At 32.5% G+C, this 15,359-nt stretch overlaps 1 protein-coding gene across 32 annotated transcripts in view; it reads left to right on the plus strand.

Moving 5' to 3' along the window:
• LOC143222229 (uncharacterized) overlaps positions 1-15,359 on the plus strand; it is a 186,855-nt gene that overhangs the window by 141,785 nt on the left and 29,711 nt on the right. For 17 of the 32 annotated variants that reach the window (XM_076448420.1, XM_076448414.1, XM_076448423.1 and 14 more), the window contains 6 exons: positions 5,796-5,867; positions 6,344-6,478; positions 6,916-7,032; positions 7,863-7,886; positions 10,042-10,143; positions 11,164-11,197. In XM_076448420.1, coding sequence (XP_076304535.1) covers positions 5,796-5,867; positions 6,344-6,478; positions 6,916-7,032; positions 7,863-7,886; positions 10,042-10,143; positions 11,164-11,197 — 484 coding nt within the window. The remainder of the gene's footprint in view (positions 1-5,795; positions 5,868-6,343; positions 6,479-6,915; positions 7,033-7,862; positions 7,887-10,041; positions 10,144-11,163; positions 11,198-15,359) is intronic. The other 15 variants (XM_076448421.1, XM_076448415.1, XM_076448419.1 and 12 more) reach the window with 1 other exon arrangement.

The following is a 15,359-nucleotide window of genomic DNA, read 5'->3' on the forward strand; positions in this document are numbered from 1 at the left end:
CATTATGAATTCTATGTTACCATCTCAGAGGTTATATGCTCTATTAGAACATTTACGCAGGTTTCAGGTCACAGTACTTCACGGGAAGATTTTTCAGCTGTACTTTCCTTGGGAAATTTATTGTTCAGTGAACTGGCTTTTATGAGACCTTGCCTTGAGTTTTGGAGCACACACACTTGAAATACAGTCTGCTGACTTTGGAAAGATAAGATGTTATACTGATATGTTTTCTGTATACTTTTATTGTTAATATTATTATCTCTCATTATTTGAGTTCCATAACGTAAGTTTTGTTAGTTTGAGTTATATTTTTTCTATTATACCATTCACTTAGGTTTTCCATAGTCTCCGTTATTTTAGGATTACCTGTAATTACACATATATCTATCTTTAATTTCACTATGTTGTCATTTCTTTCATATATTACATCTCATATGTACTCATGCTGCAAACCTCCTTAATTTTATACAGTCTCATCTATTTTACTTTTATTATTATTTCTTTTTTATCCTCTTATTCACTTGGTTTGTGTGGAACCCTTGAGCTGGGTCCACACAGATTTGTCCTGATATTGTACATACTTATTATTCAATTGAGTTTTTGTTTTAGTGCTTAGTGATATTCTTTGTTATGTATTGTTCAATTAGGATTCACAAGTGTTTATTTTCTATTTACCTAGTTCTCTGGCCCAGCATGGCCAGGAGGCTAAGGCACTCCACTCGTGATCTGAGGGTTGCAGGTTCAAATCCCAGTCACACCAAACATGCTCACCCTTTCAGCAGTGGGGCATTATAATGTGATGTTCAATCTCACTCTTTGTTGGTAAAAGAGTAGCTGAAGAGTTGAAAGTGGGTGGTGATGACTAGTTGCCTTTCCTCTAGTCTTACACTGCAAAATTAGGGATGGCTAGTGCATATAGCTCTCATGTAGCTTTGCACAAAATTCAAAACACACCAAACCAAAACCAAACCTAGTTCTGCTTCTGGGTTAGTTGATAATTAGGTTAAATATCTTGTTTGATTGGACTTAATAAGTGTCTGTTAGTTTCAATTTACCTTTGTTTTTCTTTATAGATTCTTTGATATCTTGGTAAATTATATTTTCTGCAACAAATGATATCACATACACATTTTGTTTTACAACACAATTTCTTTAACATTTCCACTGCATTGACTGTTTCATTTTCTTCATTCTTTGTAGTTTATACTTTTTTACCATTGATTGTGTTTAATTTATACTTTATAATTCTTGCCCTTAATTATATTTACTTATAATTTACACTTCTTAACATTAATTTCACTTGTGAGGGCTCCTGGTGGCTGGGACCCACCCTACATGCTCTCAGTACTGCTTGTTTCCTCCTATTTTGTTTGGGTACTTGCAAGACTCACCCGATACAAGTTTTAATTCTTTTTGCCTTAGCTTACCATTGGGCAGATTTTCTTTCTAATTTATGTCATTTGCATTTTATCCTCTGCCTAATTTTTTTCTAGCTTTGTTTCACTCTATTGACACTTCAACAGTTAACATTTACCTTCCATCTCCTTTCTTTGGTGTTTCACTTATTAAAGATTTTTAAATTCACTCTCCTGGAGATCATGTTCCAGGTACTTTGTTCTCAATTTTTGCTAACTGAATTTTCAAACTTAATAATTTTTTACATGGAATTGGAGTGATCTCTCAATTCTCCAAAATATTGGCATCTCTACTTCCTGTGAATTTTTTTATTCTTTTCTTTTTCTCACTTTTCACGTAGTTACTTCTTTTGTTTTGGGTCTCTGGTTCATCATCCTTTTGCACTGGCTGTTGTCAAGCTCAGACAAATTTAGGCTAGTTTTTTTTTCTTATTCTGTTAGTCTTTTTCCCCAAAATTTTGGGCATCTGTGTCACTCTGGTTCAAGTAATTCTGATTGACCTTTCCTGGTTGGCACTGATTTGATTTTTCTTGGATGTTTTGACTCGATTTTACTAACCTGTATTTTAGTGGCTTAAGTGATGTATTTCTTTTGACTTTTTCATTTCTTGCAATCATCTAGGGTCCAATATACATCATAGGTTTATTGTTTTTTATGCTTCTTTCCATTAAATTAAGTTCCCACATTTACTCCCCTTCCTCTGCTTCTTCACCTGAGATTTTTTCCCCTTACTTTACCCATTAGGTTTAGAGTATATTTCAATTGGCCTTTTCTTCCATTTTCCCCATCTTTACTTCCTGGTGTATTCACTCCTATCATGCACCTTCCTATTTCACTGTATACATACCTTGATGTCAGTTGGAACAACTTTTTCTTTTGAGCATTGGGGCTTCGTCTCATATGTTCATCTTCCATTCTCTACTTTCAAAGCTGTTTCCTCCATATAGAATTCCATCATCCATCTGTTGCCATCATTCACTATTTTATGAGACTGTGACTAGATAAATTACCTTTCTATATACATACCTCTTATTTTTTATAGGCATTTCACTCCTTTTCTTACTGGATTCCACTCTATGGTGAGTGGTGCCTGACCAGGTACTCTTTAAATGTTCAAATCCACACTGTAAAGCCATGTCGTCTTGCATATTATAATTTCATAGCCACACAACACACACTATAGTAATGGGGTGTTTCACGAGGTTGCTTGTAGTTTTAGCATCACAATATAATTACTTTATAAATATACCTGTCTTGGACTGTATTCACCTCTCAACTACATTGGTGAAACACGTCATGCCATGTGTTGATTAAATCTGTATAGTCTGTTTTTTGAAAATAGGGCTTTGTGGTTACCCATTGCACTGTCTCAGGTGTTATCATTCCTCTAGACCAGGGGTTCCCAACCGGTGGGTCGCAACCCCCTGGGGGGTTGCGAAGCCTTGGCAGGGGTAGTCGCGAAGCCTTGGCAGGGGAGTCACGTAGCCTTGTTAGAAGTAGCTTGGGATAACATTAATTTTATTTCATCAATTACATTTTCAAGTCGCAAGTGCCAAAAGGTTGGGAACCCCTGCTCTAGACTTTCCATAGTATCCCTCCTCCTCCAATTCTTCTAATGAAGTTTGAGAGTCCTTACTATCTTCCAGTTCTAAGTTACCAGGATAGTGAACCACAAAGGCATCCTTCTGAATGGTTAATGAAAAACAAACAAACTATAAAAGTGATTTTAAAACCATTCAGTTGAAAATAGGTCACTTATATTCTGCTGGTGTAGATGATATATTATCCTCCAATATGACACACAGAAACAAATGGGAATGGGTCGTCAAAATTGCAGTTCACTCCTTTGATTGGGATTCCTTATCTTATTTAGCACTGATATTATTTTCCAGTAGCTGGGTTTTAGATTTAGAGTAGGACCAATTAACATAATTCCTCACACACGTATTACAGATATGTATATTTCTCCCTTATTTCTACTCTTATCACTATTGTGAGTCACAGTGGAGGGCCATACAGATTATTTTAGTTCCTTCCCTTCTGCTATCCATCAATATTTATTATTCTAAGGATGTTACTGCACTTGGAGTGGTTCCATCAATTTCACTTTTGAGGAAGATAGCTTTTGTTAAGCAGGCATCTTTTCAATACCAGATGTTTGGTTTCCAGGTTGATCTGTGAATTTATTATGTTAACATGTACCCTATTCATGTTGGGCGGGATACTAGATTCCATTTGGCCTCATGAACTTGAGGCTAAGATAGTAAGATTCTCATCTCTTTCCAACCTTAATGAGATGGCTGGGTTTTGGATTGCAGTTGACTTGCTAGTAGTATGATCGTCATCCTACCCCCATGTGGACATACACTACATGGCCAAAAGTGCTTGTTGAGCATCTCATTCCAAACCCATGGGCATTAATATGGAATTAGTCTCCCATTTGCCTCTATAACAGCCTCCACTCTTCTGGGAAGGCTTTTCTCTAGATTTTGGAACGTGGCTGTAGGGATTCGCTCCTATTCAGCCGCAAGAGCATTAGTGAGGTCAGACACTGATGTCAGGCAAGAAGGCCTGGCTCACAGTCGGTATTCAAATTCATCCCAAAAGTGTTCGATGGGGTTGAGATCATGGCTCTGTGCAGGTCAGTCAAGTTTTTCCACACTAACCTCAGCAAACCATGTGTTTATGGACTTTGCTTTGTGCACAGAGGCATTGTCATGCTGAAACAAAAAAGGACCTTCCCCAAACTGTTGTCAGAAAGTTGAAAGCACACAATTCTCTAGAATGTCATAGTATGCTGTAGCATTAAGATTTCCCTTCATTGGAACTAAAGAGACTCGCCCAAACCATGAAAAATAGCCCTAGATAATTATTTCTCCTTCACAAAACTTTACAGATGGCACTATGCTTTCAGGCAGGTAGCGTTTTCCTGGCATTTGCCAAACCCAGATTTGTTTGTTAGACTGCCAGATAGTGAAGCATGATTCATTACTCCAGAGAATGCATTTCCACTGCTCCAGAGTCTAATGACAGTGTGCTTTACATTACTCCAGCCAATGCTTAGTATTACACATGGTGATCTTAGGCTTGTGTGCAGCTGCTCAGCCATGGAAACCCATTTCATGAAGCTCCCAATGAGCAGTTCTTGTGATGACGTTGCTTTCAGAATAAGTTTGGAACTTGGTAGTGAGTGTTGCAACGGTGGACAGATAATTTTTACATGCTACGTGCATCAGCACTAGGCAGTCCTGTTCTGTGAGCTTGTGTGGTCTACCACTTTGTGGCTGAGCTGTTATTAGTCCTAGATGTTTCCACTTAACAATAACAGTACTTACAGTTGACCAGGGCAGCTCTAGCGGGGCACAGATTTGATGAACTGACTTGTTGGAAAGGTGGCATTCTATGACAGTGCCACCCTGAAAGTCACTGAGCTCTTCAGTATGACTCATTCTACCACCATTATTTGTCTGTGGAGATTGCATGGATGTATGGTTGATTTTATGCACCTGTTAGCAATGGGTATGATTGAAATAGCTGAACCCACTGATTAAAAAGGGTATCCACATACTTTTGGCCATGTGGTGTAGGCTCCCAGTGGCATGGGTTTTGGATGTAGTTGATTCTCTGTGTACACTCCATTGTACCCTAGCCACTGTATACCTAAGGGTACATCCTTTTCATTTTACCCACTTTTATATTATTTGGTATTTAGTTTCATAAATATTGCATGGTTGAGATCTCTATCTAGCTGTAGTTTGCTCCCACTTGGATGTGCTCCTGTTTATTTCAACCTATACATGAGATATCTTTTTATGAAGGGGAAGAGCATAACTGGTTCAGAAGAGGTGCAGTATCCTACATCAGATCTTGAATCTGTCTATATCATCTTAGGGAGTATCCTTTGAATGATTCTAAAGGATGCTTCTTTCTTTCCGTCACACTGGTCCTTTCACCTATTCAAAGTGGGATTCTAGCAACGTGACAAGAGGTAATGTGCCTCTTTGAAAATTATTATTTTCCTATACTGAAAGTGTATTTCTGATAGGTATTTACATTTCCCACCTTCATTCCTACTGAAAACTGGGGACAAAACTCAAAGTGATAGTTAGGTAGAATTGAATAGAGGGAGTCATATGCATACAACCCTCCACCAACAGGAGTATGACATACTTGCAGGTTGATTTGCATGAAAGACTCATTGGAAGCAGTCTATTCCAATTGAGGGGAGATAAAAGGCTTGTTGCATGCCTAAATTATTTTACGTACAAAGAGCAGCACTGAATAAGAATAGCTACATATGTGAGAGGAGGACCGATTTAAAATATATTTTTAGTATAGGAAAATTATAACATCAATAATGAGAAACTCAATGTTTTTTAGGGAGAGAAAGGAGACCAAGGACCTAAGGGAGATGAAGGTGCACCTGGACTTCCTGGACTTTATGGATTAAAGGTATTTCTGAAATGTTTAGAAATCTATAAATGTAATTTAGAGCTTAATTACTGAAAGTTACATAGCTGAATAACTAACAAACAAAATATGAGTAGTAGCTGTGGAATGTTGATATGTTGGACAAAATGCAGAAACCGATATACAATAAATTGAATATTGGAAGTGAAGAAACAGAATTGAATGCATGAACATGTGTAATTATGGATACCCAAGAATATTTGTTAAGTATATAGGACTCTGTATTTATATGGAAACAAAAGCCCATAAAAGCGTAATTATGGGCCATATGCAAGGGTGTATTTTGAACTGAGCAACCAAAAGTAAATTAAAAAAAAGTTAATGATTATTCTGTAGATGAACTACATATCTGTAAAGTTAACTCAGCTGTTTTGTAGATAGATTTCACAGACAGAATGCTGAAGAGGAAGCTGGACATTAACTCCCCATAACTACCATATATTTCTGATTGTATTTAGGGAGAACCAGGGGACAGAGGATTACCTGGAGAACCTGGAACAGTTGGATTACCTGGTGAAATTGGGCCTATTGGCCCTCCAGGACCTCCTGGTGTCAGTGAAGTTGTTACTGTAGATGGAGTGGTTAAAGTGATTGTATGTTTGGCTCTTGTTTTATAAACATGTAATATTATCGTATAAAATTGTTAATGTTTTTTCATAACTGTTTAATGAAGAACGTTCTAGATCTTGAGTAATATTTGTATAGTGTCTTATCTACAATAGATTATCAGTAATGTTAACTCCTAGTAAACTGATACATTGCCAGTTATCAAAAATTAAGTTTTATTATGAATTTGTCAATAGAATAAAATATTTGACTATTTTTAAAATTCAAGCAAGTTTTTATTGGTTCTACTTTGTTTACTTTATTCACAATATTTCACTTGGTAGAATGTTGTGAATAATGTGATCAAAAGTTTTACTATGTACAACCAATAAAAATATGCATTAATGAAATTTTTTTTAAGGGAGAGAATTAGAATTATAAGAATATTGGTAACTATAAATATACTGAACACACTATCCTGCAGGGAGAGAAAGGTGATATTGGTTTGCGTGGAAGAAGGGGAAGACGAGGTCCACCAGGTCCCCCTGGCCCTCCTGGCTCAATTGGAGCAATTGGAGAAATAGGATTCCCTGGATTTCCAGTAAGAGAATGTATATATTTCTGTATTTATAGTATGAATTACAATAGGTAAAAGTTAAATAATTTTCTTATCTTTGTGAGTTTATCTGACTGTATAATTTTTTTTTTCAAATAGACCAGGATTTATTGATTTAACACATAATGCTGCAAAAACATAGCTTAATTAGCATGCACAAAAATAAGGAAAATTCAAGTAAAGGGCATGAAAGCCACTGAAAATGTTTTTGGGGTTGTGGCTGTTATGTGTAGTATTAGAGTACTGTGTCAATTAATTTGTATTATCATATCTGATTTAGAAAATAGTATTGGCTTTTGTACTTGTAGTAAGTGCTAAAATATTACGTCAATTAGTTTTTAATCATGGTTTAATGAGAGCTCAGTATTAACCTAAGTGCATGTTAGAATGCTGTAGTAATTAGTTTCAAATATTATTTGAATTAGATCTCAGTATTAATGTAGGTACATGTAGCTGTTAGAAAACTGTATCAGCTTATAATCTTGTTTTAATCAGAGTTCAGTATTAACTTCAGTGCATGTATCTGTTTTGAATCTTGTTTTAATTTGGGCTCAGTATTAATCTCAGTGCATATATTGTGAGATAAATGTGTCAGTTAGTTTACAGTAGTTTCATTTAAAGTGCACATTGGCCTATATGCATGTAGTTTTACAGTAACTGGAAACACAATTGTTGAAGCAGTTTAATTTGTACTGGATGGAAACTGTTAAACTGAAAAGATTGCTAGAATCTAATTACTCACCTTAAGCACAACAGTTCATTTTACCATATCTGGAAGTATTGATTACAGTTTGTTTTCAACTTTATGCATGCAGACTGGACTTCCCCTTCAAATAAAGGTACAAATTCTTATTGTTTTTATTATATGTAGTCCTCAAAAAAAAAAAAGCATGCTTGAAGTATGGAAATATTATAGCTTTAATAAGCAAAACATGACCATAAATAACTTTTTCAAGTGTTTATAATTTATATGGTCTGGAGCCTTTATTTATTTATTTACATTTGAACAATGCTAAGAAATAAGTATCAGATAGCTGGAAATAAACTGTTACCATTAATTTACAGACTTTGGTTTGGCTGTCGGTATTTCCTGTGTTGAATAATTGTGAAGTCCATTTGGATTCTTAGTATAATAATTAGTTCAAGCTAAAACTAGCAAAGGCATTGTGTTTGATTCATTATTACATGACTGTATTACCAGGAAATAGAATAATTTAAATTTTTATTCATTTTTTGTGGATTTATTTAATATGAGTTGTAAAGTGTTATTGTCAGAATCTGATGAAATGGAATAGTAAGATAATTTGTATTTACAACTGTGAAGCGAAGGAATAATAGAGGCAGTTCTTCTTGCAACAAATAGTTATAAACACTTTCAGAATGTCTTGATTGTAAAAAAAAAAAAAAAAATCAGTACAAAAAGTGGTGCAGTTCATCTGCTCTTCTATGTTTGTTTCTCCACTGTTGCAGGTTATTTGACATGGTTTACTTTACATGCATTTATCATTAGCATGCTACCAGCTATTACTTTCTAAAGCTCATACTAACTATACTTTCTGCACCAATCTTAAAATTTAGTATCATTGGAGGTTGTAAGTCATCTTTTTTTTTTTTTTTTTTGACAGCTGCAGGTTTTCTCCACCACCCTATGTCAGTATTGAAGTTGAAAGACATGTTTCTTGTGTATTATTTTACCTTCGTGTCAAAATGTGTTTTAAATCTATTTATACAACATGTTTAGTATTCTGCATTAGACAACAAACAATAGAATCTTCTATCAACCACAAAACTATTAGAAAGTCAAAAAAGACATATTTTGAAGAATATGAATAAGACATAGAAATACATGGACTTATTAACATAAGAGTAAAATTAAAGTGAAGAAGCTTGTTAATAATAATTATATACATATAAGACACTCACTTATAGGTAAATGGTAATGAAATATGAGTTAAACCTAGTAAAATTAATGCAGAATTAAATATATATATATATATACATACGTTTTTTTGCATATTGGACTTGTCAAAGTTTTTTCTTTGTTCTTATCTTTCATCCTTTTTGCATTTTTACACAATGACAAACTTTCTACATCATAGTAGAAGCAAATATTCATGCTCTAGTTGTTGTGATGTGTATTTTAGTGAAATAAAAATATTTTTTCTTTATCTATTTGTTACTGCAAATCTCTGAAAACATAAGTTTAGCCACCATAAGTATTTTACTTTATGATAATAACAAAAAACATACTTGAGGGTTTTTAAGACATTTTTAGATTTGTAAAGTTTTTGCATATTTTATATTGGATTGGTAAAAGTCTGTCTACTTTTAGATCTGAGTAAAAAAAACTCTCTAGCATTGTGTTATCAATTAGAAAACATTCTGAGCTTTAAATTATGTTGGAACCACATACAAGTTTAACAGTTTGTTTTGGTAGTAATGCAAAAGAAATAAAATCAATTTATTTTTTAAGATTAATTTTTGTCTAAAAGGTGAACGTTTAAATTGAGTAACCTGTAAATATGAGAGTAAATCTACTGATTTTGAAATTTTGAAAATAAAGTATTTCTCTTTTTTTTTGCAATCCATACTGTAAAATTAATGTTTAATTGATCTTACTATTTAATGTATTTTGACATACTTTAATCTGAAACATTCAGTGAACATGATATTCAATAGTGAGATATATATACTATATTTTTACTTAGGATGAACTTAGGATATCAGAATGCTTACCAAATTTTGCTTTGTAGAGTGAGTATAGGTTATCAGCATGTGTACTTTCACAGTGTACGTACACAGTGTAAACTTGGACTATAAGAACATTTAATATCAAGTTTGTTTGTTTTTGATAGAGTTAAATTTCAACTATCTGAATGTTTAATACATTAGCTCACATATTGTGAATGTGAAATATAGAAAAATTAATTTTATATCTTGTTTCATAAGTTACATATAGGATAACAGAAATGTTAAATATCTTGGGTTACATAGGGTAAACCTGGACCACCAGGAGTGCCAGGCAAGAAAGGAAGCACAGGTATAGGTTTGAAAGGACAGAAAGGAGAGTCAGGACAACTGTTATTTGAAGGAGGAGTGAGTTTAGTAACAGAACCTTTTAAATTTAATAAACCATAATGTATTCTCACAATTTTCAAACGTAACTTAATATTATGATGTAGAATACCTATGCTAGCAAAACATAATCTGTTGTTCAATAATTTGTTGATGTTAAAACACAGTAAGACTGATAATAATCTTAACTTAATATTATTCTTGCATAATATTGTAATAGTTACTTTGGATACATGTACTGAAAAGTAATATAATTATTACAGCTCGTGGTGTAATTATAATATGCATTAATGATACAGCTACATATAAAAATATTGGAATTATAACAAATCTCAACACAGAGGCTTCCTAATGGAGATTTTTGTTTACATCAAAATTGTTAGTAACAAATAATTACTGTAGATAAGTATATTTGTGAAGACATAACATGTGTATTGTAGTTCATTACAGACAGATATAACTAGCATTCAGCAGAGACAGCATTTTTCAAACTTTTTGGTATCAGAGACCAGCTTGCTGATTCCTTAAACTGTCTCTTAAGTGCAAGTGCAGCAAAATACCATTGGGATTTGTATAGAAATACTCTGTCAGTTTTGTTTGTTTTCATAAAGTCCATTGGACTGACAGGTTTGTTATAATGAATATCTACTGGTCAATGGACCTGTGGTTGAAAAACATTGGGTTAAGAATTACAGTTATGATATTTACTTATATGCAGGAAATGAATATCCGTACATTGATGCAAGAGTGTTGGAGTGTTTTATGTTGGTATTATAACATAGTGTTTTAATATCTAAGATTATCTGTATTATAAAACTTTATATTTATTCTTGCATGCATTGTTTATACATTGTACATGTTTTTATTCGCATATTTAAGTACAAATACACTTATGGTCATGATTTTTATCAATTAAGTTCCATTCTCATAATTTTCTAAGTAGGTTTAGAATACTTTGTTTTTAAAACAATCCAGTGTTTGCCTCTAACTCATCGTTTTTTTGTTGTTTTTTTCTCTCTCTCAATTTTGATTCATACCCAGGAAGTGGAAGGGATGAAATTCCTTAAAGTTTCAGGTAAGACACATGTCATATTACATTATTTAATTATAGTAGTTGCATATAATGCCATACTAACAATTGGTTTCATTAAATACTATTAATACTGTTGATGACATTTGACACTACATTAACAGTAGTAATTATCTTTCATTTAGCCTTAACACTTATAGTTATATATATTACTTTACATAAATAAAAATAATGTATTTTACTTGTATTAACAACAGTAGTTAGTTTTAATTATTACAATAACCTATTGTTACATTTTATGTTACATTAATAAAAATAGTTACATTCGATACTTTCAACAGTATTAGTTACCTTTGATCAGTGCATTAACATTAATATCACATTTTACTCTACATTAACAAATATGTTTCTATTAATCTGTATCAACAATGTGGTTATGTTTGTTGTTATGTCAAATTTTGAGAAACCTGTGCATCAGAGAATACCTAAACATATACAAGACATCCAAAGTCTTAGTTTTAAAAGTGATATTGCTGAGCATCATGGAAAAGCACCTGGGATACCACAAGCAGATAACACCTTATCAGATGTTGTGATCTTATTTAAATTTTGAAAACTCTTTATACACTTTTATAGTGATTAAAATATGTTTTTCAACTTTTTTGTGTTTGTATTGAAAAAATAGGATGAAGTAATACGGATACAAATATGAAAATGTATTGTATATACATAACATATCCTATTCTAAGTTCTATGATTTTGATAACTCACTTGTTGATTTACACATATTTATATATTTACTGTTGGTGGTTTGGTTTGTTTCAGCTGTTTAGACTAAATACTTTTTTAAACTATTTCAATGTGATCTGGACTTTTTTTAACATGTGTATCGATGTTCAGTTAATGAATGCTGATGTTCCAATTTAGTTTCATCTGGATTAGTGAACTTGTAGGGTAGCATATTAACAAAATATTGAGTCAACAAAAATATGTCTGGGAGAAATCAGTTGTTATTTTAGTTACCTTAATAGGAACGTTCCATAACAAACTCCAGTTAGCATTAAACAAAGTTAAGAACAATGGTTTTTGAGAGAAGTGTTGTTTCACTTTCGGTTTGCTCTTCTTTTTAAAGCTTTTAAAATCAAAGATTATATATGATAAGCATATTAAATAATATTTGTAACTGTAAAAATAATATTGATTTAAATTGTTTTTTTTAATTAATTACATTACTGATATGTTGTATATGTTGATAAGGTAATTAGTAATCTGTACAGATCTGTAGTGATACAGCAAAGGTTTTTGTTAACCACTATATTAACTAAACATATATATAGTGAAATTTTTAATCTAAATGAAATTAGAAGCTTTAAATACCTAATTGTTTGCATTATGTTTCTGTTTTTGATAATTTGAATTTTGAGTAGTTAAAAGCATTTAGATTCATAAAACTTGGCTTAATCTGATTTACCAGTTGTATTTCTTTTTTCTTCTTTAATATAATGCTTTTGATATTATATTAGTATTGAAATCTCAGTAATACTGTAAGTGTATGAGCACATTTGTAGTATGACTGGGACTTTTGGTTTTACTTGTGATCAGGAAAAGTTACTTTAAATCTGATTCATTATCTTTCATTTTTTAAGTTATTTTGCTTCCATATATTAATACAGTATATGATACAGGTGTATATTTTTTATCATTTAACCTAATATCAAAAAATTATGCTATTTAATTTTACGATCATTTTATTTCTTGCTCATATTAATGAAAAATGTAGGGTGATGCCATTTGGATTATGATTTCATGTCCCCATGGCTAATATATTTTTAATGTGAACCATGGTTCCAAAGAACTACACAGAACCTAAATAGAATTTTCAGGTAAAAATTACCTTAAACAGTAAAAATTCAGTTCAAACAACACTTTGAAACTTTTACTCTTGACTACAAAATGCACAAAAAGGACATGCTAGACATACAAGGAAAATAAAATCTACTGAAAATGGTCTGTTTCTAATTATTATTACTATTCTCTTGCTGGTCTATGACAAAAATGGTTTAGTATATTGCATGAGATTTGTTTTTTATATATTTGACATAAGATAAAAAACAATAATTTCAGTGTAAGTGATGTTATCATTTAACCTTGAAATGAGCTTTTATAAAAATATCTGGTGTTCCTTTAGAAACTTTAAGTACAGGATGAAACAAGAATTACAAGTTGACAGTAGATTAACATCATGCAATTTGTAGATACTTAGTGCTTTGTACATTATATAGTCAATGTCTTTATGAAACCAACTCCTAAGCTGTGTATGTAGTGAAGGAATTAAAAAGGAATTATTACACATAATATTAAATTTTATAACATACATTTGTAAAATAAGTACTTTAAAAGAAACAAAGGCTTATTTAAAAAGATATTTTAGATGTATATATTTTATTTAGAAATACTACTTTCTGTAGTGAAATTTTATGTGAACTTAAAGGGGGTTGTGTTTTATTCTAAGCATATATTTGCCTATTTCTGTGTTGTACTTATAGAGAATTTAGTTATATAGAATTTATAAATGCTTATTATATTCTCAACTAAATCTATATGACATTCTCTAGCTGCAGTTTCACATTTTATATCTTGAACTAATACAATCAGATAGACGATAGTTGCAGTAAATCATTATGAACTCTATGAGCTAGCTACTAGCTATATTTAATATCATTACAATGTATATGGTTGGCTACCATATCAAGTAATCCTTTGCTCATAGTTGAGCATAAAAAGTTAGAAAACAGTAAGTAAACAAGGCTGGAGATACTATAGACATTATTTACTCAAACTATGAATCTCTATTCTGACTCCAGCAAATGTAATTCTGGGTTATAGCATGGAACCAAAATAGGGTTTTTTTGTTAAAGTAAACAGTGTTTCCAACCTTATTTGCTTGGAGGTTTTATTATTTGGAGGTTTTTAATTTTCCAATTTTTTATTTATATTGTTCCATTATGGTATCTTACTTTTCTCCAATAATAATTCTTCTCTCATTCAATACTGCCCTCTACATGTGCACATTTCTTTGCTCACCACTAGCATCAAACTCCAATCTACCCCACATTTAGCATAGTTCTATTGTGTTTTTGCATATAGATATGTATGCTGGAAATCATCTTACAAGAAGAGCCTGACACATTCTATGTTTTAACCTAATCTTCACTTTACATTTAGACACTATTTTTTTCAGACGTTTTTAGTTTTGCTGGTGTATATTTCATTTTCACTTGCTTAATTTTTTGTGTTGTTTCTCAAAGTAGTAATTTGAAATTGTTTAGCATTTCAGTTACAGCTTGAGTTGGAGTAAACTAAACTCTGTTGTTCTTTTTTCACTATTTAATTTGGTGAATTGAACTCGGTTGAACCATGAATTTGGAATTTCATATCATGACTACTACTACTTTGAATATCATTTTTCAGACTTCAGGTTCTACATGTTCAGCTTAAATATTACCTAAGATAATCAGCTTCTCCTAAACCTGGACAAAATCTTCCATTTCTGGAAAAGTTGGCTTTGACAATGAGGATTTGTAGTATCTTTTTTCTTCCCCTTTACCTATGCAATGCAATTCTGAGTGTCACATGTGAATCTTGCTAAGCCTTCCTCAGCTGTTTTGGGCATGATTTGACAAGTATGTTACATTTTGTCTATGTCTCTTTTCTTGTATGGCCCTGAAAATTTCCTTTTATAAGTGATTGATTTATCAGAATACCTTGTTTCTTCCCACTTTCCCAATATCAAAGTTCATGCTGACCAGTTCCAGGCACAATTACATGCAGGACCCAGCATTCCCTCCCCTAGATCTTTGAATGTTTTTGTTTTCCCTTATTACCAGGCAGACTTTCTTCTTTTAGATTTACAACATTTTGAGGCAAGTGCTTCTCCAGTTAGGTTCAATCAGGCCAAATTTTCCAGACTCTCAGTTAACCCTAATTTCTATCTCTATGTACCTCTCTACCATGCATCTCTTAGCTCAAGCTATCCACTGATCCCCTATGGGGAGCTTGGAGAAGACGTACACCCTCATATTTTCCACATTGACCTGTTTATCCTCTTTTGTCCTTTGTTGCCAAACATAGCTCCTGTGCTGCTAGGAACTCGTAGGTAGAGATGCACTTTTGTTTCAGGTGCATCTACACATTATCTTTTAGTACA

The sequence above is a fragment of the Tachypleus tridentatus genome, chromosome 8 (genome assembly GCF_004210375.1).
Source record: "Tachypleus tridentatus isolate NWPU-2018 chromosome 8, ASM421037v1, whole genome shotgun sequence".
NCBI classification, from domain to species: Eukaryota; Metazoa; Arthropoda; class Merostomata; order Xiphosura; family Limulidae; genus Tachypleus; species Tachypleus tridentatus.